The sequence below is a fragment of the Phaenicophaeus curvirostris genome, chromosome 3 (genome assembly GCF_032191515.1).
Source record: "Phaenicophaeus curvirostris isolate KB17595 chromosome 3, BPBGC_Pcur_1.0, whole genome shotgun sequence".
Taxonomy (NCBI): domain Eukaryota; kingdom Metazoa; phylum Chordata; class Aves; order Cuculiformes; family Cuculidae; genus Phaenicophaeus; species Phaenicophaeus curvirostris.
The window spans coordinates 46,068,801-46,091,660 of NC_091394.1; the positions used below are offsets into that span (position 1 = coordinate 46,068,801).

At 36.6% G+C, this 22,860-nt stretch overlaps 1 protein-coding gene across 13 annotated transcripts in view; it reads right to left on the minus strand.

Annotated features, from left to right (window-relative positions):
• Window positions 1-22,860, minus strand: part of PTPRM (protein tyrosine phosphatase receptor type M) — a 481,970-nt gene that overhangs the window by 263,517 nt on the left and 195,593 nt on the right. For all 13 annotated transcript variants that reach the window (XM_069853870.1, XM_069853869.1, XM_069853866.1 and 10 more), the window contains exon 7: window positions 19,110-19,403. In XM_069853870.1, coding sequence (XP_069709971.1) covers window positions 19,110-19,403 — 294 coding nt within the window. The remainder of the gene's footprint in view (window positions 1-19,109; window positions 19,404-22,860) is intronic.

Sequence of the window (22,860 nt, forward strand, 5' to 3'; positions counted from 1 at the left end):
TGTGGCAACAACACCACTCAGCTTGGTGTCATCTGCAAACTTGCTGAGGCTGCACTTAATCTCACTGTCTATATCACTGAAGAAGATATTAAACTCCATCTGGACATTGAACCGTCGACCACTACTCCCTGAATACAACTATCCAACCAATTTCTTATCCATAGATTCTTGAAAGGAAGGCCCTCCAATGAAAACTCGTGGTCTCTTGTTTCGTTCCTCTGCAGGCACCGTCAGGTTCCCCATTTCTGGGGTAACTACTGGGCGCAGGTCCCTTTGAGCTTTTAGACCACGTACACATCACCTGAGGTGGTATGATCAGGGTAAAACACAGTACTGCAACACGGCTCTTAAAAAAAAAAAAACGCACTGTGTTTTCCAATCTCGGGAACAGAAACAAGGCAAAGAAGAGTTTTTAGCCTAACTCATAGACTATAAGTGTTCCTCTCTCAGGAACACTTACACAGACATACTTTAGGTTAACATAAATTTTATCTATCCCTTCCACTCCTACAACAACGTAATTCTACTTTCTCTGTCTCCTTTTATTCTTTAGTCAGCACATGCCCTTAACCCATGCTGTTCTGAACAGAGCAATCAGAGAACATCAAATGAAAAAGTCTAAGGAGCCTTGCATTGTATTAAGAATCATATGACTGTGGGGATGTGTCAGTATTGCCTCCTTTTTATGCAGAAATGAGCATCCAGGTCTAAACCATCTGCTAGAAAACACAAACTAAGCAACTGAGTAACAACCATATGGATTTACAAAATTTGTAATTCCCAACATGTCACTATCTGACCCAGTCTAGATGACACAGTTTACCATAAACCCTTCAATAAATCACCAGATAGGTGTTTCTCAGCTGAGATTTCTGGGGCTCCATCAATTACTTCAGCGTGTTCCTCAGCAGGTACCTGAGCAGACTTCAAGTCAATAAGCTTATATGCTTTATACAGAGTACTGTACACAGCAATGGCACAGCTGTATGGCTGTTAAAATTTTTATGGAGGTCTGCAAATCAAAGACATTGAAGGGAGAAAAAAATCACTCAACTGTACTTTACAGAAATAGATGAGTGAATCATTAAACTTTTCACTTTTTTCCCTTTATTTAGTAATTCTAAACCTATCTGATTTACTAACACAATGAAAGTACAAATTAAGAGCTCTAACCTCCACTGTCTCAAAAACTGATTTTGAATTGAAAGAGTGCTTGAGTTTACTAGCCATTGTAGCGGGAAATATCAATTGAAAACAAAGCACTAGTGAAATTACCCCTCTGCCAGCAACTTTCGACAAGAGCTGGTTCTTATCACTATCTGCATCCACTACTAGGCAGTTTTGACTGCCTGAGTCTTCTCACATTCACAGTGATTCCAATAACTCTGATAACAGCAAAGCTCATGCTGGTAAGACCTCAAGATTTGGACCTCTTGTCTGCAGTCTAGTAGAGTTAGTTCAGCACCAACCCAGTATAGTCATGAAAGGACCACACAGTACAAGCTTTTCAGATACCTGATGGTTAAAAGGAAATCATGAATTGGTAACAGAATCAAGCACAATAAAATAAAAGCATGAAAAATACATGAAGAATAAGATCTCCACAATCATGTCACAGAATGATTTTATACAAGGTATTACTGTGAAAGTCATGTGGTGTAATTAGTTTCTATATCATTAGCACTATGCCATTTGGAACCACACAACCACAGGTATCGTTAAAGTTAAGGAATTGCTTCTTTTATGAGGAGAGAAACATTTGCAGCTCTACAAACCACAGAGTAGCCATAGGGGAAAATATACTAACATCTGAATTTAATTATATGTCCCTTCCGTCTCAACAAATGAACTTCAGAAAAGTTTAGTACCAATGCAGTAATATCAGTCTAAAATGTGGAAAATATTCTTGTGGTTAAAATACACTTGGATGAAATATTTCAGATGTTTTTGTAGTTGGAATTGACATTTTCATATGCCAAACTTCCCCCAGATTAAAGTAAGTTCAGAAAGGAAACAAAACCAGTTTTTCCATCTGCTTTTCTCTGGTCATTTTTTTACTTGCTCCTTGTGTGCATGTAAAAGAAAGTCGATTTCGCAATGGGAAATATTGCAGATTGTTAAAAGGATCATTACATAGTTCCTCTTATTCTTTTCCTTTTGTTATTAACACTTTTCCAAGCAATAGCTATATTCTGTGTCAGCGTATCCTGTCAGCAGATCTCTACACAAGTCACTATTTATGATATAATCCATGACATTTAAGATTTACCAGTGCCGTTCCAACCTGATGCTGACCCTGTTACTTATTACAGCACAATCTCATACAAAAAGTGGCTGAATAAATTTGCTAATTTTTTTTAAGAAAGGATAAGGTATAGCTTCTGTGTTTTCAAAAGATCTTTCAATCCGTGACATAAGAGAAATTTCACTGTATATCTGCATGGTAATAAGATTTATATAGGCTGCAAATCTCTTATCATTCCCTTTTAGAAATACCAATTCCATGATTCTTTCTTAGAAGACTACGCACCAAAAACAGACTTCTCTGGATATCCGAGTTCTCTCAAAATTTGACTTTCAAAAGCAAAGCAGTAAGACTGAATGAACGTAATGAAAAAAAAAAAGAAGGCTAGATCTACTTGGATGTTCGGTTATCCACACGATAGTTTTCAGCTCTGCATTTCTAGAGAAACCATGGGACTGGTGAAAAAAATATGGGAAAACATATGTGCTGGGGCCAGAATTCAGCTCCTTGGGAAGCCAACGTTCCTCCTTATATTTTTCTGCAAAAATACTAGTTGAAATTGATCCAGGAGCTACTTTCTAAAAGACTTCTCATTACCAGGGACTTTCCTTACTGATTTAACACTCTCATGTTCCAACATGCTGAGGTTGTGCCTTCTTCTGGCTAATGTCCAAATTCCTAAGCTTACTCCTTTTCTGAATGTGCTCTGATCCAGAATGATGTTGTCTGCCAGTGGACCCTCCTTGGACTCAGGGTCACATAGGGTTGTGTTCAACTAGAATATTATTAACTGAATCCCAGCTACTCCTTTGCATCTGGGAATGGTTCCATGCTTAAGTTAGCACTGTTTGTGCAAGTACAAAACCACCGCGGGGAGAAAAAAACCTGTTAATTCTGAATAATCCAAAACATAATGCATTTCCAGAAATCTGTGTATTAGCACAGCTTCCATTTTTCTAAATCTAATTTCTGAAGGAGCAGCTCTGTCTCTTTTGTTGTATATCTGAATCCCTGGAGGATTCAGTGCTCTACTGAATATGACATTGCTTTTGTCTAGATTTATTGCAAATCAATGTGTGCTGAGTTCACAATTCACCCTGGTAATATTCTAAATGACTTTGCTCTTAGATAATGGCTTGATTAAAATGTCATCCAACCAAAGAAAAAAGTTGACCACCTCAAGTTTCAAAAATGCTTTACAAATTCTTGGGATCATAGATAAGCCAAATGGCACATATGTATTAACAGCAGATGTTCTTTCAGTGCTGAAACTATAGGTTAAAAAAATCCTCCTTAGTTTGAAAAAAACATCAAAGAAACTGTCAAGAGTTTCTTGGATCAAATTCAGCTCTGAAGTGGCTCTTTATTTTACAAGGAAGATTAACCAGATGATGCAGGACATTCACATTTCTTTGATTCCTTTGACAGTATTCCCTTTGGGGTTCCTCTGATCTGTTTCACAGGGTAATTCTGCTTGAAGCACCTGAGGAGTGCCTATGCCAAATACAATTCCTCCACAGGACAGAAAAGAGCTTTTTCTCCCTTATTTGTTGGCATTCCCTTAAGAAACTTCAGCAGATGTTGGCTGGCCAAGGACAATGGATCACAACTGAAGGAGTCGCTTAACCAAAGCTTCAGCAAATTTCCTAGTCCTAAAAGTGGAAGTAAGGAGATACAGAGGTACTCATAGTACAATATATAAAATCCCAGTCCAACTGTCAGGTACCTAAGGCTGGGAACATTTTTGTGGCCATTGCTATGACCAAAACTCTTCTATCCTGTGACAACCACAAGCCTTTCTAAAAGGATTACCGAAAGGGTTTCATCAAATAAAGCATTACAATGTCTTATTTCAAATAATGCCTCAATAGCCTTTTAGTATTTTTAAAGAATTCTTTTGAACACTTCTGGTACTTGGACAGTTTTTAAATCCCATATGTATTAGCCTTTGTTAAGTCATTACCTATAACAAAGCTGGGGAAAAAAAAGAAATAAAGATCCTGTCCTTTAGATCATCATCCCTTAGTTGCTTTATTTCTAGTATTTCCATTTCTGGTGGACAGGATACTAAGAGCAAAGCAAACACATGTCTTCATTTTAAAACAAGATATATTTTAATATCTTCATTCCATTCAGTCTTATCACAGCAAGCACAGTAAAATGGAATAGCAGAAAATTTACCACATTCTTTCAGGTGTGAATATTTACTTCAGTGGGACTTAAGTGTAATATGACTCTAAATGCCTGGCTAAAGAGGGACAGGTTGTTAAAATCAGAAGGTGAACATGCAGCAGATGATGGAGTGGAAAAAAGTAAAGATTCTGGATAAAATAAGCAGTCACAGAAGAAACAAAGGGAAGAAGGAGGAGCACAGGATGACATTCTAAGAATAATTTGGCAAACATTCATGACATGGTTTAAAAAAAATCACGCAGCTCAGATTTGAATCTACCAAGCCTAGTATGTGTTTTGGTAGGGAAAGGGGAGGTCTGGCGTGCCTTCGCTTTTCTTAATTGTGTTACCCTTTTTCGAGTCCCCTACAGTCTGTTTGAGTGTGTTCTCCTGTCTTCCCCATCAGGTTTGGACAGTGTGTGGCTAAAATCATGGATTTATTCGTCTAGCTGCCACTTACTCATAAATTAAGTATTCTTTTGAGATATTAATACATAGTGAGAACATTGTAAGAGACTGTTTTTGAACTATTTATCTCAACAGTGCCGCCGACCACAACATCCTGTTGCTGCTCTGAAGGAGACAAACTGCCCCCAACAAAAATCATGATATCTGCCCGAAGCAGTGCCTACCAAGCTGCACCTGCGCTGGAGCCGGGTAGAGAGGACCACCATGAACACCTGGGCATGCGCACATGGAGGACAATAAGTTCTGTGGAAATGGGCGGACTTTTCGAAGAAATTGTGGGGACTGGGGTGATAAATCAGGGCCTCCTCTCTCCTCTGCTGCTGTGTGTTGCTGTGTGTCTGTGTGTGTTTCCCCCCCTTGTCTTCTTGGAACTTGGAGCACCATCACCTGCACCTAGACTGAGCCAACAGTACATCGCTGGATTCATGGTGGTGGTAATTAGCTGCATCTCTACCGTTTTCTTGCTTAGGGATTATAACTTTTCCTTTCTTTTCCTCTCTGTCCTATCACTGTTATCAGTTGTTCTAGAAAATAAAGCTCACAAGATTGTACGGCATCTGACCGCATTTGTGTCTTAATTTCGCTCTTGGGACCGTTTAAGAACCCTCCCTGATATTGGATTGGGACAAACATAAAATGCAAGCCATCTCACTACATGTATTATAATTTCTAGTCTATTTTGGCTAGCACTGGTATGCACCTGCAATGCGTTTTTACCATTCAGCCGTAGAGTGTACAAAACCTCCATACTCAAAATGTATGCTGTCAGTTTATTTTAAAAAATTATGTGGACATAGGTAAACTATTGGCACAGCATAATCTGGGAACTGATTTAGCTACAGCAGCATATTACATATATTTTTAGGAATATAATTCAGTCTTTTTCACTAGATTTGACTCAAAAGACTGTCTAAAGAACGTCTCCTCCATTAAGAGCTGTTAAAAAATAGCACAGATCTTTCTGACAAAACAATAGAAATATTTTTCCTTTCTTCTAGAACATGAAACTCTGCTGTTAATACTACTGTTTTCATCTTATTCTTAAGCAGCACAATTCCTTGGCTTCTCTCACAATATTTCAAAGCAGCTGCATAAAATCCATAGCAACTAACTTTAGAATTTGGTCTTTCTTTTCTGGTATGGAAATTTCCTTGTTTATTTTAGATGTTTGGAAGACTTCTGACTCCACTCACATAATAAATACTATCATCCTTGAAACAGCTGTTGAGAGCAGCAGAGTCAGAGTGTTATACTTTAACCTTGGCAATAGCCCATCTGAAAATAAATGGACACAATCAGGAAGGTTATGGAGATGTTTTTCTTCTCTATTCAGAGTAAGATTGAATTCTGCTCAGATTCATATATTCAAAGCCCTATTTTATATTATAATACAGAACTTAATAAACGATGGCCTAAAAGTGAGATATAAACAAGGAGTTTCTGACCTTATTTAGGAAAATAAACGATCTTAGTCCTTTTTGGATTAAAAATAGATAAAATGAATATTCGGATTGATAGCATCGGTGTGTATGTAGCCCGGGCAGGTCTTTACATATTTTATAGGATCAGCAAATCTTATCTTCATCCTAGAACGTTTTAACTTTATCTCCAAGGAGACTTGTGTGTATTTATAAAGTTGCAAGACTTCAGTCTTCCTAAAACATTTTATCATCAGTGGAAAGATGATAAAATTTAAAAGATTAATTTACAGGATGAATGAAAAAAATCATTTAAAATATGAATAAGAACACTTTGTTTAGATCCTGCTCTGAGCCAACCTCTTGCAAAGTCTGTCTTTCCATGTTCACTACAGAAATTACTGAAGATAAACACTGAGCAGTGCATGCACAGTTCCTGATAGCATATGTAAAACCTGGATGTAATTCGCTGTTAGCAACTTCTGCTGAATTTTAGATGACAAATTTATGGGAGTAACATTTATTGTTTCCATAGGCACTAATCTGTCTAAGGAACCACAGTATTTCCTCACATTACTCATAGCAACTCTGGGCAAAATAAAAAGCAGAAAGTTTATTAGGGAAATATTGACAAAACCTTTCCAAGTTTGATCACAGAAAGCAAAATCCATCGAGTCTTACTGGTTTATAATTACTTCCCGCTAAATAAAATTACTTGAAATAACAGTATGATGGCACTACAATTATACAGCATACCTATTAATACCTCAAAACCAAATATTTTTTTTCTTCTCTGATTACTCCTGAGAAATACCATAGACTTGCCTCAGAATTTATTTTTCAGCAATAGAACATTATTGGTAAAAAAAATTAGAATGTTATTTGAATTATTGCTTTATCAATATTTTTATTGTTTTATCAATTATTATTTAGAATTATACCTACATAACCTACTGTACAATACAGTTTATATGTGAATGCTACACAAAACTGCTTTCAAACATGATGAATAAAATCAAAAGTTAATGAGACAGAGGAAAGAGGCTTTCTGCATGTATATAAGCAAAAGAAAATGCTGGAAATCAGCAAAAAATGGAGGCCCAGGTTGGACTGGATTAATGAGCTTCAGACCAAGCAAAAGTTTAACTTTTGCCAAAGCAAAGGACTTAAGCGTTCCCTGATCCTCATCTAAAATGCTTCTATCTGAAATGAGCTAACTCCTTCCTTTCTTCCTTCCCCAACAGGAAACTGATTCCACATTCACTTCTGCTCATCCACTCACCTAAAAAACGCTGTTCTGCTTCTCGCCCTTTTTGTTTCTCTGCAGGCTGTCTCATTCTAGAGCAATCTTGAATTGCAGCACATTTCAGCTTCTGTTTTTCACCGGGAAAAGTGTCTCCAGTCATAATTTCGACAGCTAACACTACTGCAATACTGTTAATAAAGCCTTTTCCCCTCTCCCAAACAAGAAAAATTGTAGTTTTTACAATCCATGGAAACTTAAAACTGATAACTGGCAAAAATTATTTTTCTTCTATCTCATGTGCCCTGTGCTTTTAGTATAGCATGAAAAAATTCTGATTTCAATTCATGGTCAAGTTTGTACTATCCAAGATAAATGACATCACTTTAAGCTTCTTTTAAAAGAGAATTTGAATAGCATTAAGTATTTCAGACTGAATAAAATCTAAGATATTCACTATTACATTCAATGTATTTTATTTTAGCCAGGCATCAGCCACTATATATTAAAATAAAGCAACTGAATATCTTCTAAATTCACCTGGTAACCTTAAATTCAGTGTTTTGCACATGAAATAGCAGAAGCAAGTATATGCCTACAAACACCAGTGCTCATAGTTGTCACACACATTTTAATATCAATTTCTTCATCATTTAAGAGCTCCACCATCCCTTTAGGGCCAGAAATAATCTTGTGCAAAAAAATTAAGAAGAAAAAATAAATTATCTGCTTGTGCTCATAAACTTAGATTTACAGTTGGAAATCTGAGAAATAAGTAAGTCACCATTTATGTACAATCTAAGAACTTCATAAAGATTTACTCAAATCAGTTGATCAACTGTACTAGATGTGCCCAGTTTTTATGAAGATACTAAGCTACCCTCCATGAAGAAATAATTTAATGTTTATGTGTATCTCTAATGTACTCCTGTTCACAGAATTCTGTGGAGGGTACATTTTTCTTCATGTGTCTTCAAGATACTGCAAAGGCAGAATACTGTGTTGCCCTGCCATTTCAGCATTTCAGCTTGTCAAATCAACTGATATTAGACTACAATTGTTCCAGAAGACACGTCCATTGGCCATGCCACTTAAAACTTCTCAGCAACAGAAGACAGCTCAAACTTATTCATTTTAAGGAAAAAACTCTAGTCTGATCCACTGGAGAACTGTGCATCTACAAAGCTCTGTGCATAGAATAAATCCTTAAGATGTTATTTAATTGCAAATCATATAGTTTTAATAATCAAGGCACAAATCAATTTGCAGAGGTTAAAGCCTGTGGCCTGAACAAAAAGGAAGAGACATACGAACTGGCACCAGCAACTTGCAGTAACATCCAAGAAGTAATTACTGCAGAGCACGAAAATGAATGCTGAACAGTACTTTTCTGACAGATTTAAGATATTGACACTGACTGCTTTCATAAGCAATGGTCTATAAATCAAAAGACTAACAGTAAAGTGGTAGTACACACAGAAGTAAATGATCACTTTGAATTTTAGTAGACAGTCTCTGAAAATTATCATTATGAAAAACCTATTTTCAAGGCAGTTGTTTTAGGAACTCAGTACAATATTGTACATTAACTGCTTAGCACTGATTGTGTCACTGTAACACAAAACAAAATCAATTAGCCTTGGAAGATTCATGCCAAGTTATTCTGTTTTAACAGATTCAGAGGTAAGAGAAAAGGCATTTTTGCTTCAACAGGAGTGAAATCTGTGTACATTAAGAATCATATTTTGAGATTAATAGCATATAGTTTGTTTTAATAATGAACAAATAGTATATTATGAGGAATCAGTATACAGTGAGTAGATTGTTTCTAATTAACAGTGGTAACAAGAGCAAACAGAAGACTTCTGCTAACACGGAGCACAAATGAGTGTATGGAAGAAGCATCACCCATATGTTAGTTAAATGAGAGTGAGCCTTAGCTTTGCAGTTGCCTTTGAAGATCTGGAGGCAAAACAATCTTTGCTGGAGCTGCCTTTGAAAGACTATGTAGAAATGAACAGGGTAGCTTCCTAACTAATTTTCTTTGATTACGCAGTACTGGAAAACAAAAGGTTCTTCTCAGTCAGTAACTGGAAAGTTTGAAAATCAGAATATGTTATCTTTCTTGCATTAGAAACAATTCTGTTCAAGATTAAACAGAAACTTGATAAAATGGCCTTAATAAAGATCCTACTTCTTCATGAACAGTCTTAGATATAGACTGAGACAAAGTTAATGTTAATAAAGACAAAAACAGACTGAGAAGCCCTATCTGCATATTACTTTGAATTACTGCAAGACTATATTTAACCATCAGAATTTTTCATCTCTTTTTACAGGGTGAAATAAATAATGAAAGAATTTTTAGTTTCTTTTTAAAACTAACAATGCAATGCTATTTGTCAGTGAAAGGTTTCTTGACAAAAGAAATGCTTTCATTTATTATCCTGAATTATAAATTATAGCTGTCTAATTCTTCCTTTTATAAATGAATGCTCTTCACAATCTAGCCTTACATGTCAGACAAAAAAGATGAAACTTTTATAATGGAAATTTAATTATAGTACAATTTTTGCCAGTTGTCATTCTAAAGTCATTTATAATTATGCTCAGGTCATCAAAAGTTATTTTCTTCATTTACTTGACCAAATATGACAGTTACACATCAGGTCACCCTCTCAAGTTCAACACTGTACAACAGTAATTAAGTACATAATTCAATTTTTTTTTGTGTGTGGTTTTTTTTTAAGCTAATTGCAAACAAAACTCTGCAGAAATGGTCAAAACAAAGAGGAACTGATGGACAGTTTGATTTTTATTTCCAAAGAACATATATTTTTAAAAATGAAAAGGCACTTCTGCGGGCCAAGAGTAAACATTTATTATTGCCTTTTTGTTTTACAGGCATTTTCCCATACATATAATAGTAAAAGATAACAGTCCACTATAAACATTATTTTCTCGTGCAAGATTTCTCGACCAAAACACCTTCAAAGAGCTTTTTGAAAGTTATGAATCATGAATTATTGTGTAAAACTGAACTCTCCCTTTCCCAAAAGAAAACCCTCTTTCTTCCTTACTACAAACTGGATCAAGCTTAACAGAATGACTTAAGCATGAACTAAATAAACACTGTTTTTAATACATTAAAAAAAATAAAAATGGTGCTCAAAGGATGGTGTATATTGAAACAAAAATGGAAGCATCTCTTTGGTGTCATTGTTTTACTTTGAAATGAGGTAAAATTAATGTATGATTCATTCTGAACACCTCTGATTTTACTTTGAATGAAAATGAAATGAAAAGGTCCAAAACTTAAGCATCTCAGTGTTTTTGTGTCATTCCTGGATGTTTTATGCCTCACAGATGCTCCAGTAGAACTGTGCGGTTTCTACAACTGGCAAACGCTGCTAAGCAAGCTAGCAGATGGTCTAACAGTCTCAAACAAAAGGGTGAATCATAAAATAATAAAACAGAGAAATATGCTTATCTGTCCTCCCATTTCTATCTGTCAATAAAAAAAATGGCAAGTTTAATCCAAGTAACTGTTTCAAGTTTAAAGAATTTGACACAATCCTGTCAGAATTTAATTCCAGAAGATTTCAGAGAGCCAAGCTAGTGCCAGCATTCAGGAGGCTCACGAAAGACAAGCAGAACTCTAACACCAAACACTCCACTTGACAGCAGATTCCTGGTTAACTGGGTGCTGCCTCTACCCCTGTAGGTCTGTCATAAGGGAAAATGGGATTACCATTGTAAGATGGTGGTATTTAGTGGACAGATCTTTCAGAAATTAGACTTCCACTGTAACCATCATAGAGTTCCTTGAGTTGGAAGGGATCCTTGAAGTTCACCCAGTCCAAGTCTCTCTGCAATAGGCAGAGACATTTTCAACTAGATCAGGTTGCTCAGAGCCCTGTCCAATCTGGCCTTGAATGTTTCCAGGGATCGAGTACCTACCACCTCTCTGGGAAACCTGTTCCAGCGTTTCACAACCCTCATGGTATAAAATGTCTTTACATCTACTCTAGATATACCCTCTTCTAGTTTAAAACTGTTAACCCTTCTCCTTTTGCAACAGGTCCTACTAAAATGTCTGTCCTCATCTGTCTTATAACCCTCCTTCAAGTACTTAAAGGCTGCATATTGTCTTCCAGGAGACTTCTCCAAGCTGAACAATGCCAACCCTCTCAGTTTTTCTTCACATGATCTATGGGACATCTTATTTTCCTGTCTCCTTAAACAGATGGCTCAACCTTTTTTTATTTTAACTACAAAAACCTGTTCTTTATGCCTAAATCCACTTTGTTTATAGGGGTGAAACATTTGTACCTATATATGAAAGAGTAACAGAAAGAGAACTGGATTGATGAGGCTATATGTCTGAGTGTGTGCACAGACGCGGACATACAACCTCATCAATCCAGGGCAACGCTCCAGGGAATGCATAATTAGTTATTCCTTGAGACATAAATTGAAGTAGTAAATACAGTTTGGCCACTTCAAATGTATAAAAGATTTTGCTTTGCTTCTGGGTAAGACCTTCTTCATTGACTAATTCAGAGGAAAAATCATCCTCTCCTGTCTCATTTGCTAAAGTTTTTGCCAAAGGAACACCATTATTAACAATGAACATGAAGTTTGCCCATAACTGGAAGGCAGTATGACATAACTGGATGTGAAAACTGGAATAACTGATGTGAAAATTGACCTAAGTGGGGAGAACATGCTTAGCAGAGAGCGAAGGATAAATTTAAAGTATCTGTGGAACTTCACTGGGAAGGTACTTCCATCCAAAGCATTCCCTTTTCTGTATTTCTAATTGCTTTTAACAATAAAGTAGCAATGCATTTATTTAAATTGGCAGTAATAATACCTCTGAAAATAAATATCCAAAGCCTTCACAGAGCAGCGTGTGTTCAATTTGTTCAGAATCAAATAATACTAAGGAATGCCCTATCAAAATCTTTCACAAGTATACCTAATTTATCTCTCTATTAAAGATGCCTACATACCAGTTTATAATCAGTACACTCCACACTTGCCGGGATTTCTTCACTCGATACAAGAAAATATCCCTGAATTAAAGTTGGGTAAAATAATTTTTGAGTGTCTGCCTTTTGAGCTATCAGGTTATCTTCTGCACATCCAAAAGCTATGATTCACCTGCTTAGACTGTAAAAAATTCCAATACTAGCTTTTACTCTTGTGTGAAAGACAAGAAAACGTACCTGAAAGGACGTTGTAGAGGGGAGGGTGCTGGCCTCTTCTTCCAAGTGACAGGGGACAGGACAAGAGGGAATGGCCTCAAGCTCCACCAGGGGAGGTTTAGGCTAGACGTTAGGAAAAAATTCTTTACAGAAAGGGTCATTGGGCACTGGAACAGGCTGCCCAGGGAGGTGGTTGAGTCACCTTCCCTGGAGGTGTTTAAGGCACGGGTGGATGAGGTGCTGAGGGATATGGTTTAGTGTTTGATGGGAACGGTTGGACTCGATGATCCGGTTATTCTGTGATTCTGTGATTCTGTGAAAGTGGACCTTATATTTCAATGATTTGTATATCAGAAAAGCACAGGAGAAAGGATGATACAGTAGTGTTCTTAATTTCAAATTTCTACTAAAAATGTTACTTGCTTTCATAATAAAACCATATGTGAAATGTCAGTTCACTATGAACTTTCTGTTCTGATAAATCAATGCAACTTCACACTTAAGAGTATTAAAGCTTCGGGTTTGAAATGGTGACTTTAGAAACATCATTGGACTTCACCACGGAAAATAAAATGGTGCAATATCTGCAACCTTCCTCCTTGGGCTTGAAGTGTCTGTGATCTGAGGTCTCACTCTGATACAACACAGATGCACAACCATGGGTCACACTTCTGAGAAAATTGCTAAGTTCTGAGAATGAGCTGTAGAAAAGAACCTGCAGTATGGCCTCAAGTTGACATTTTCTTACTATCAGAAAACTTAAGTGATGTGAAGACTTCATTATAAGCTTGGAAAAAACTGAACCCGTTCAGAGACAGTCCCTCATGTCATAGCAACAAGAAGGAAGAACTTAATCCCCAGTGACACAGAGATCCCTCCTCTTTTCTTGAGACAAAAAAGTCAAAAGGTCAAAAGAAACCTGCAAGGATAAAGAAAGGCGACCACCATTTCAACCTATGAGGAAAGTTGGATGAGGAAGGGCTAAAAATAAGCAGTAAGTAACACTGAGATTCAAGATGGGCTAGGGCATGAGCACTGACAGAACTATAGACTTAATGACAAAAGAACATGGGAGGTTGGAAATGGGTAGGACCAACTGCAAAGATGATTAAGTATGCAGAATCTTATACATTAGGGGCTGCAGAATGTCCATCCTGTAGGACTTGGCTACTTGTCATGGGGCAGGAGGAAAGTTGCGGCATAGAGTGCTGTCTGGTGTACCTAAGCATGTTGATTTAGCATGCAGGGTTCAATATACTTGCTTGCCCGTACCATCTGCCTAAAGATACTTCTGTCCATTGCAATGTGATTTGTAGGGACTATCTGAAAAAAAGTAAAAAAAGTTTTATGCTTTGGATCAGGCTACGGTTTTTCAACAGAGAGAACCTCTGTTGCCTATGAGGATGCTGTATTTCCACACTGTAGAGCTTACATGCTTATTTAGCAATGAAAAGGAGAAAATAGGGAACTTAGTTAAAATTCCCAAGTAAAATAGGTTGTTGCTCTGGTCCACATCTGATCATTTTCAGCATCTGGCAACAGGAGATGAGGTTTTAATTGATCGGAGGGAATAGGATGCTCATTCCATTAGTGAGTGTTTTGGAACATGTACATTTTTTCACAATGCCAGCGGATGCCAGTGGGCAGCACAGAACTAGTGAAGTTAATTCTGGCACCTTGGAAAATTATCCATCTGAAGCCAAAGCAGTAAACAAAATGAATAAAATGAAAAAGAATAATCATTGAGTGGGGATTTAAAGAGCTCATCTGCTCTGTTCTTCCAGATTGTAACAAGCCTTCTAGGAGTAACAGACAGTTTGCAACTAACCTGCAGCAGTGATTTAAGAGCTCAGTTGTACTGGGAGTAACAGCTTTCCTCCTGAGAAGCTCAGGTGATAAGATAGAAGAGACAGCAAAACGAACTATGTTAATTAAAACATTCCCATTACTTCCTTGTATGAGGAATGTGTGAATTCTCTGCCTGGAAAAACTATTGGTGATGTCATTGCTTTTGCAAATACTCCATGGCAATTATTGTGTCTTAGTACAGAGAAGTAGAGTTCTGACTGTTAAGAAACCCACACAATTTGTGGATAGTCCATCAGAAGTTTCTTTCATGGCAGTCTTTTTATTTTTTTTTTTATTTTCTTAAATTCCAACAACATTTTCTGGTTCAGGAAAGGAAGAGATGGTAATTTTCTAGGATGTGATGAGAAAAAGACAATGATTCTCCCTATAAGCCCTTAAAATACCTCTCCCTTAGCAGGAAAGAGGATTTTATTTTATTTTTTCTGCCTAAGGTAGTTGGCTTTAAGCTACATCTGTTCACCAGCAGATTCAAGGAACAGCACTGTTTACAAATATAGTTTCATAATATACTGGTCATAATAAAAAAAAATGCATAAACTCATTTAGCAGTTCTGGATTTTCCAGGAGACTGTTTTAATTGGGGCACTACTTCACCAGAGTGCAGGGACAAATACTCGATGGAGAATTGCATTGTGCAATGTATGTCAAAGACAAAACATATTGCAGAACACTGAAAGAAATAATTCTACCTACAGAAATATTGATATGGATAAGAGGGAACTACAAAAACATAATCTACCTTTTTAATTGTTCAACATTCCTACTTAGGTTTTACTATGGACAGTTCCACTGTGGGTCAGATTTAAAGACTACTTGATTTTGGAATTTCTCAGGCACCAGAGGATTCTGTCTACTTCAGCAAGGGATAACAAGAATTTTTTTATAGTGCTGGACTCTCAGACCCACACATTTATTATATCCCATATGACAGAGCCACTGTTGGTTCTGTGCTATTATACTCTGTTTCTCTGGTTCAAATTTTTATTTGTGCAGTTATTTAGCTGCTAGCAATGGCTGGGTGGTTGAGGTGTCTAATGCAGTGGCTGGCATTGCAAGCGTTATACTGAGCTAACAGTCTTATCCCTCAGGTTACAGTGCCTGAAGTGTGAAGGTTACTGATATCCTGCTCCTAAGAAACTCTAACTGGGCGACTACTCTGGAATTCTTATTGTACAACTATACCAGAGTGAAAATGTACATGAGAGTAATTTGAGATACACTTTATAACGGAAACGCTCTGTTATGTATCTCCTAATGAATTTTCTTCCCATCTCCCCCTACCTCTCTCTCATTTTAAACGGAAGCACTCTTCTAGGTTCATAACACCATATGAGACAGCTATGGGAAGAGGGAGCTTTGAGCACAGAAAGTGGTGATTCAAATTCCAGACAACTTGCAGAGGCTTTGGTTTCAGACCTTGAAATAAGAAAGCCCCTTTTTTCTAAGTCTGACTCAAATGTGGTTCACAATGGCCGAAATCCATTAAATGCCTCTTTTTCAAAACTGAACTCCACGTTCTAGGCTAAATCTAATCCAGACCTGAATGTAATTCCTCGGCCTTCCTGATACTGAAAGAGTACTTACATTTATATTGCATTTCATCCAAAGGAAGCAAAGTACTTTCGAAAGCATGTAACTGCTCCACTGAGGGTATGCAACCAAGTCAGGAGATTTTTTTTTTTTTTGCATTCTAATTCTAGATGCTTTTATTTACTAAAATTACAGATACTACTTGTCCCACATGCCTCTGAAATCTCATTTTGCTAAAATGAAAACATATTTCAAATACTTCAGAGAACTATTAAGATTATTGAACATCTAGCACACTGCTTCAACTCTCCAAGCAGTTCACTAGACCCCTAGGGAACAGCCAAGCAGCATACAATTATCACAGTAATTAAAAAGGTGCAATGACTCTTCTCTTAAAGACTCCTATTTTATTAATTCTATGGTATGCTTTGGAGACTGGCACTATTTTACTCCTACCCAGCTTAATTATACCCTTATTAGTTTATCAGCATCTCTTTTTAAGCCCTTGGGCCAGTTATTAGCAGGTCACTTGCTAACAGTTAGCCAATAACCACTATACCTTCAAACCAGGATCTTCTGCTATAAAAAAGCCAATTTGTAGAGACAGATTTAATATCATCACTCAATTTAAATTTTTCAGTCAGCCATCACTTTCTGCTTTTAATTTAAGAGGGTTACTGTTTAGTTTAATGAAAACACAAATAATGCTGATGTATTACAAGACATTACCAGGTAATAAAATATTTCCAGTACCTAGTGGTTTATGAGACTGAATGCATGCTTTAATGCTCAACAGCATGCACCACTGAAAAGACCAGAAAGCATACGATATTCTTAATAACTAAAATTCTGGATTTCTCTCTCTACTGGGTCTGGATGGGATAGAGTTCATTTGCTTCACAACAGCCTATACGGTGCTGTGTTATGGGTTTGTGACTAAACCAAAGTTGACAGATAACACACCAGTGGTTTGAATGTTGCTGAGTAGCACTTGCACATCTTCATGGCTTTCTTTGTCCCACTCTGCCCCACAGAAAGCAGGCCAGAGGCTGGGAGGGGAAACAGCAGGGACAGCTGACTCCACCTGACCTAAGGGATATTCCATACCATACGATGTCACAGTCAGCAATCAAAGCTCAGGGAAAGGAGGCGGTGTTCATTGGTAGGGGATTTGCCTTCTCAAGCAACAACTGCCGAGGCCTTGGTTCCTAGGAAGTGGCTAACAACAGCCTGCTGATGGGAAATAGTGAATAAATTTCCTATTTTGCTTTGCTTGCGAGCATAGCTTTTGTGCCAGTTATTAAACTGCCTTCTCAATCCATGAGTCTTGTGCCTTCCGTTTTTTCCCTGTCCCATGGCAGAGGTGCCTTGAGTGAGCAGCTGTGTGGGTACCGGGCTGCTTGCTGATATCAATTTGCCATGCTCTCTAACTCTCTAGCACAGACAGGCTCACTTACATAGCACCCAGTGTTACCTTATTTAAACATATAAACAGATGGTATAACTATGAGAAAAACTGGTTTACTTTTAAAGTAATTTAAGTACTTGTGTATTAAATATATACTGACTTTGTCTAGGCAGATACTTTTACATTATTATGAAAGGCATAGAGACACAGAAACCCTCCTGAAGGGAACTCCATGCTTCACTTTTGCATAAGCTGAACTTATCTTTGTCTAGTAAAGCAAGTCTTGTAAATACTAAATACTTAACTATTACTATAACTTAACCATACTGCTTTTCGATGTTTTTCATTTCATACTTCTTCCCAGTAATGAGAGGGAAAAAAAATCAAAAAGAGTATCATAGAGTTAATGATTCTATAAGCTTGCATATTCAAAACATAACACTGGGATTCTGACAGTGACTATATTTCATTCTGTTTGACATCACACCAATCAGTTCAGCTGAAAGGCCACTGACAGGTGGCCAGGTGATTTTGCAAAAAGTAACTTTACTTTTACTGCAATGGAAATGCATCATTATTTCTGTTGAAGTATATAATTTTTTTCCTGTTAAAAGGACAAATAACACCAAGCCATTCTTTAAAATAGTGTGATCAATAAGCTAATACCATTTACTTAGTCCCATTTTCTCTAGGTACACTTCTGCCTATCTTCCATCAACTTTAAAGCAGCAGAAAGAAGATTCAAGTATCAGGGGAAAGTACTAATGACAAAAAAATTTCCAGGTCACAGTATGCTCTATTATTTTCTGAGCAGCTGAATCCCAAATTAATATCACTGCCACTCTTCCTGAAAATTACTGTACAATTGCTTTTGGATAATAGGTCTAATTTGTATCTTTTTACAGTCAGAGGTCAGCACTATTAATTATGCAAAACAGGAGCCGAGACTGCTACACAGCACCACAAATCACAATATCTCTTTTCATGAAGACATGCTAACAGTCACTCAAGAAAGCAGTCCTTTGCTAAACCTCATCTGCTAGCTGAGTCTTAAGAATACATACTTGCGTCGTTACACAGCATTTCTTTCCCACAAGTTTGATACTCCCGACACTGAAAAAAGAAACTTTATCCAGAACAAAGTTCTTATAAAGCTTAGGATATTAGTCAAAATAAAAATAAAATAAAATAAATTAATTAATTGATACCTAAACATACACTGGCAAGAGAGGGGCATAACGAAATGGCAAGAGCTCATTGCAGAGAGCTCAGTGCATACCTGATAGTAAAAAATGTTTATTTATACAGCACTAAACACTTCAAGGCATGCAAGGGTATGATTTCACCTACAATCCACAGTGGCACTGGAAGTTGGTTTCAAGGTCATCATAGCTGGCAAATGCTAATAGCTTCTACTTAAAAGTGTTCAGTACTAATTCCTGAAGCCTGCTGGTTTAATGGAGACAGTAAAAACTGCCAGTGAAACAACTTAGTTTTCAACTCTAGAAAGATGAGTACAATGTTCCAATCACTTTTGTGTACTCACCAGCACATTTTGTTCTTGTTTTGAGAGCTGGGCCAGGAGATCCAGTTCCTCCTTCCCCTGGTCTTGTAAGTAATACACTGATTTCATATTCTGTGTCAGGATCCAGGTGTCCAATCTTGTAGCTTGTGGAGTCCACAGGTTGTATGTCATACCAGCTTCCACTTGAAGTTCGATACTCAACTTCCCTTTGAATAATGGGTCCATCCCCGTTGATGGAATTGGCATTCAACTGTATCCACAGGTAAGTTGCACCGACTGAGGAAAGCTGGGGTGGAGCAATGGGAACCGGTGGCTCTGAAGCACAATAAGTTACAAAATGCAGCAATGATTATACTGGCTTTTTTTCTGTATCTAGAACATTCAAATAAACAATGGATTTTGTACAACACTAAAGCTGAAGATCGCATAAAAATATGAATAAGAAGAAATCATCACAACAGAATAACTTTCTTCCATTAAATGGCAATATGCAAATTTTTGCTTGCGCACTTGGAGATTTTGACATGAAGCTTTTGGTTTATACTTTGTAACTTCAAACTGGGTGCAACTGCAATTGTATTCACTAAACATCATACAACAACTTTTAATATCCAATTTAAAAGGAAAGACAATCTCAGGTTTTCTAATCAAAACACAATTATTACTGGATATAAATCCTTCTCTAAACTAACAATTTTAAGCTAAAATTGATATTGTAGTCTATTCTTAGACATAGCCAGAACAGTGGTTTCTGCATGAAAACTAAATTATCTTTTTATTCATTATTTCTCACAAATTGTACTACTCAGGCCTCAGATTTTCAGACTTCCGTGTAAGCAGAATAAAATTTTTTCAGGTCCTACATCCTAGTTAAATAGAAAGAGCTTCTAAACAAGAGCTGGGGGAATTTTTGAGTCTTTACTATGACTCTGACTCTCTTTCATATAATTGCTTATTTTCACTAACTTGTCTCACTGAGTAAGCACATGTGTGATCTCCTGACAGCTTGCCTTTAAGGATCTGAGTAAAATTTTAAACCCACTTTTATTTATTACATGTTGGACATCTCATTTTAAATTACACTGCAGAAATAATGTGCAGACATAATCTCTTTTTTAAAGGTAAATAACAAATTCAATTTTTTCCTATTGATTAACCAGAAAACTACTCTGCTGTTTCATCCATCATATCTGCATAAAATTCACCTTCCCATTGTTTAAATATATGCATCTAGAAAGAAACCAGGCTGCTGTAATAAGGCACTGTTAGATCCAATATTCTTAACATATCTGTCAGCAAACACTGCCACCTTCTTAAGGCTACACAGAATATGTAATGAATGTAGAACATGTCTTCCCTAAGCTGTAGATTTAGATTTGTCCTCTTCCTCTATCTACTTCCCCATGTGTTGAGATATGGGTAGTCAAACAGAAAAGAAGTGAGATTTATATATTTCATAATTTTCTCTAGGGTTTCAAAGCCAAAGTTAAAGCAAAGAACCTAAAAGAATGAAGCACAAGGGAGAAAGGAACTCTGGAAATAGTACAAATATTCTCTGAGTAATAGAGGAATTGATATTATAACAAATGTGATTATCCTATGTTATGCTACCTTTTTCCATTTAGAGAAAGAGTATCAACTCACAGAGCACTAAGCACACTGAAGATTAGCTATGCCTCATATAGACAGCGTTTCTAATTAGCACTGTACACTTGTATGTAAGCTTCAATCAGTGCAATCTGTTCATAATTGATGAAATATGACATCACAAAACAGAAAATATTGACATCATCATTGTAGATTTTCACCTCAACAAAACTAATTGATTACTATCATGAAGAAAGTGGCAAAAATCCATAATTTCTCCAACGATGTCTACTAATTATTACTGATTGCAACAGATATAAAACCAGGTTAATATAATGTGGTAGGCTGCAGCACATAAAGAAAAGAACATTATTTACATTTTTAAATCACTGTGGAAAACGCTGTTATATGTCAGTAGCAATATATGGGAAACTGATGTGAACTCTTGGTTAGACACATACTACAGTTTTACTGAAATTATTGTTCCTGAACTATATAAACTATGGCTTCACACAGCAATAGCATACCTGGAAACAGTTCTGACTTCACGCAAAATGATTTAGCATCAGTTTAAATGATTGGGCTGCTTTGTGAACCAAGACATGAAATGGAACTTTTATAGAGCATGCTAAGGCATTTACTTAGCCATGCTGAAAGAACAGTTAATTACCTTCAAGTTTCAAATGCTACTAAAGGCTGTTGAAGTGCCATTCAAAATGTGAACTCAGGAGTTAGGTCACTAAGGTTAGTGGTTACACCAATTCATTCCAAATATTACAAGTACTTAAAATAGACAGTATTTTATTGTCTTTTTATCCCTCGGGGCATATTTTACATTCCCTTGTGACCAAAGTTCAAAAGGTTAAAGCAAGTTCCATGATTTCAGCAAAGCCTCCACATACTGCAGCTTAATACTAGTAATATAAAACTACTAAAAGTAGTCTTTGCACCAGAGGTTGAGGTTATATAAAATCAACCTTTCATTACAAATATGATGCTCATTATTAAGCAACTGATTAAAAACATGAGACCCAGAGTTAAGCAGATACTGTAATACAAATGGTGTACTACCAAATATAATGAGCTGATTTCATGACTAAGGTATGAAAGTTGTTCTTCTGACCTATTAAATATATTCAACCTTTAGGCAGAATGATTTAAGTTTTTCAGGATACCGAGGACTTTGAATCCTTTAATCAGTTAAGTACCAGACTGCAGCACCATCTTTCACTAAAATCAGTTTTACTGATGGCCACTGAGGTAGTCTCAAATAAAGACTATGAAAATTATTTTCCAATTAATACCTTTATGGAGATGGTACTTGCGATTTTACAACGGTATACATTCAAGGAACGAACTTCAACTGACTGCAGAAACAAGTTTGTAGCCATGGCTATTCAGTCTAGTATAGCTTAAAGAAGAGTTCTTCCAGGTCTCTCTTGAAACAGAAGTAAACAAAGCTATTCAATACTGTGAAACACTTTAAAGATGGGCTTTTAAAATAGAATATTAAGGTAAGTGTATTCAGGACTTCAAATTTAATTCTTTTTAGACTTTGGACAGACAGGTGACCTCTTCTTGAATCCTGTGACAAAGCGTGATGGGTATAACCCCTTAAGAGCCACCTTACGAAGCCATAGGCCTACAGTCAACAGAAAGCTCTAGGCAGATGCTTTAATGTTACCCTACATAAATGGATGATTTACAGTATATATGGGAAAAAGACGAAGAATTTATGATAAGGAACAGCCCTTCCCTTATGTAGAGGATAAAATTAAATTTAGCTGTACATGCATATAAACTATTTATTCTTATGTGCTCCTGTATTATCTGGAAACATACTTGAAATGGTAGCCCTTTTCTTTACATTGCTTTGTCCTTGAAATGACACAGAATCATCAAACATTTTCTACAAGATATTAACAACTTACTTTTTGCAGTTCTTTTAAAATTTTAATAGGGAGGGGAAAGGTAACATACGGAGATGCCAGTGGAGATAATATAAATCTCTGAGATTAATAAAACAGACATTTGTTTTCTGTGGCTCAGAACAGCCAACTTTAAAAAATGAAAAAAACCTACTTTCATAGTAACAATAACATATTTAAATTTTTCTTCAGAGGTTAGAGAGTGAGAGAATAGAGCCATACTACATTTGTGGGGGAACAAGGAAGAAACGTTTAAC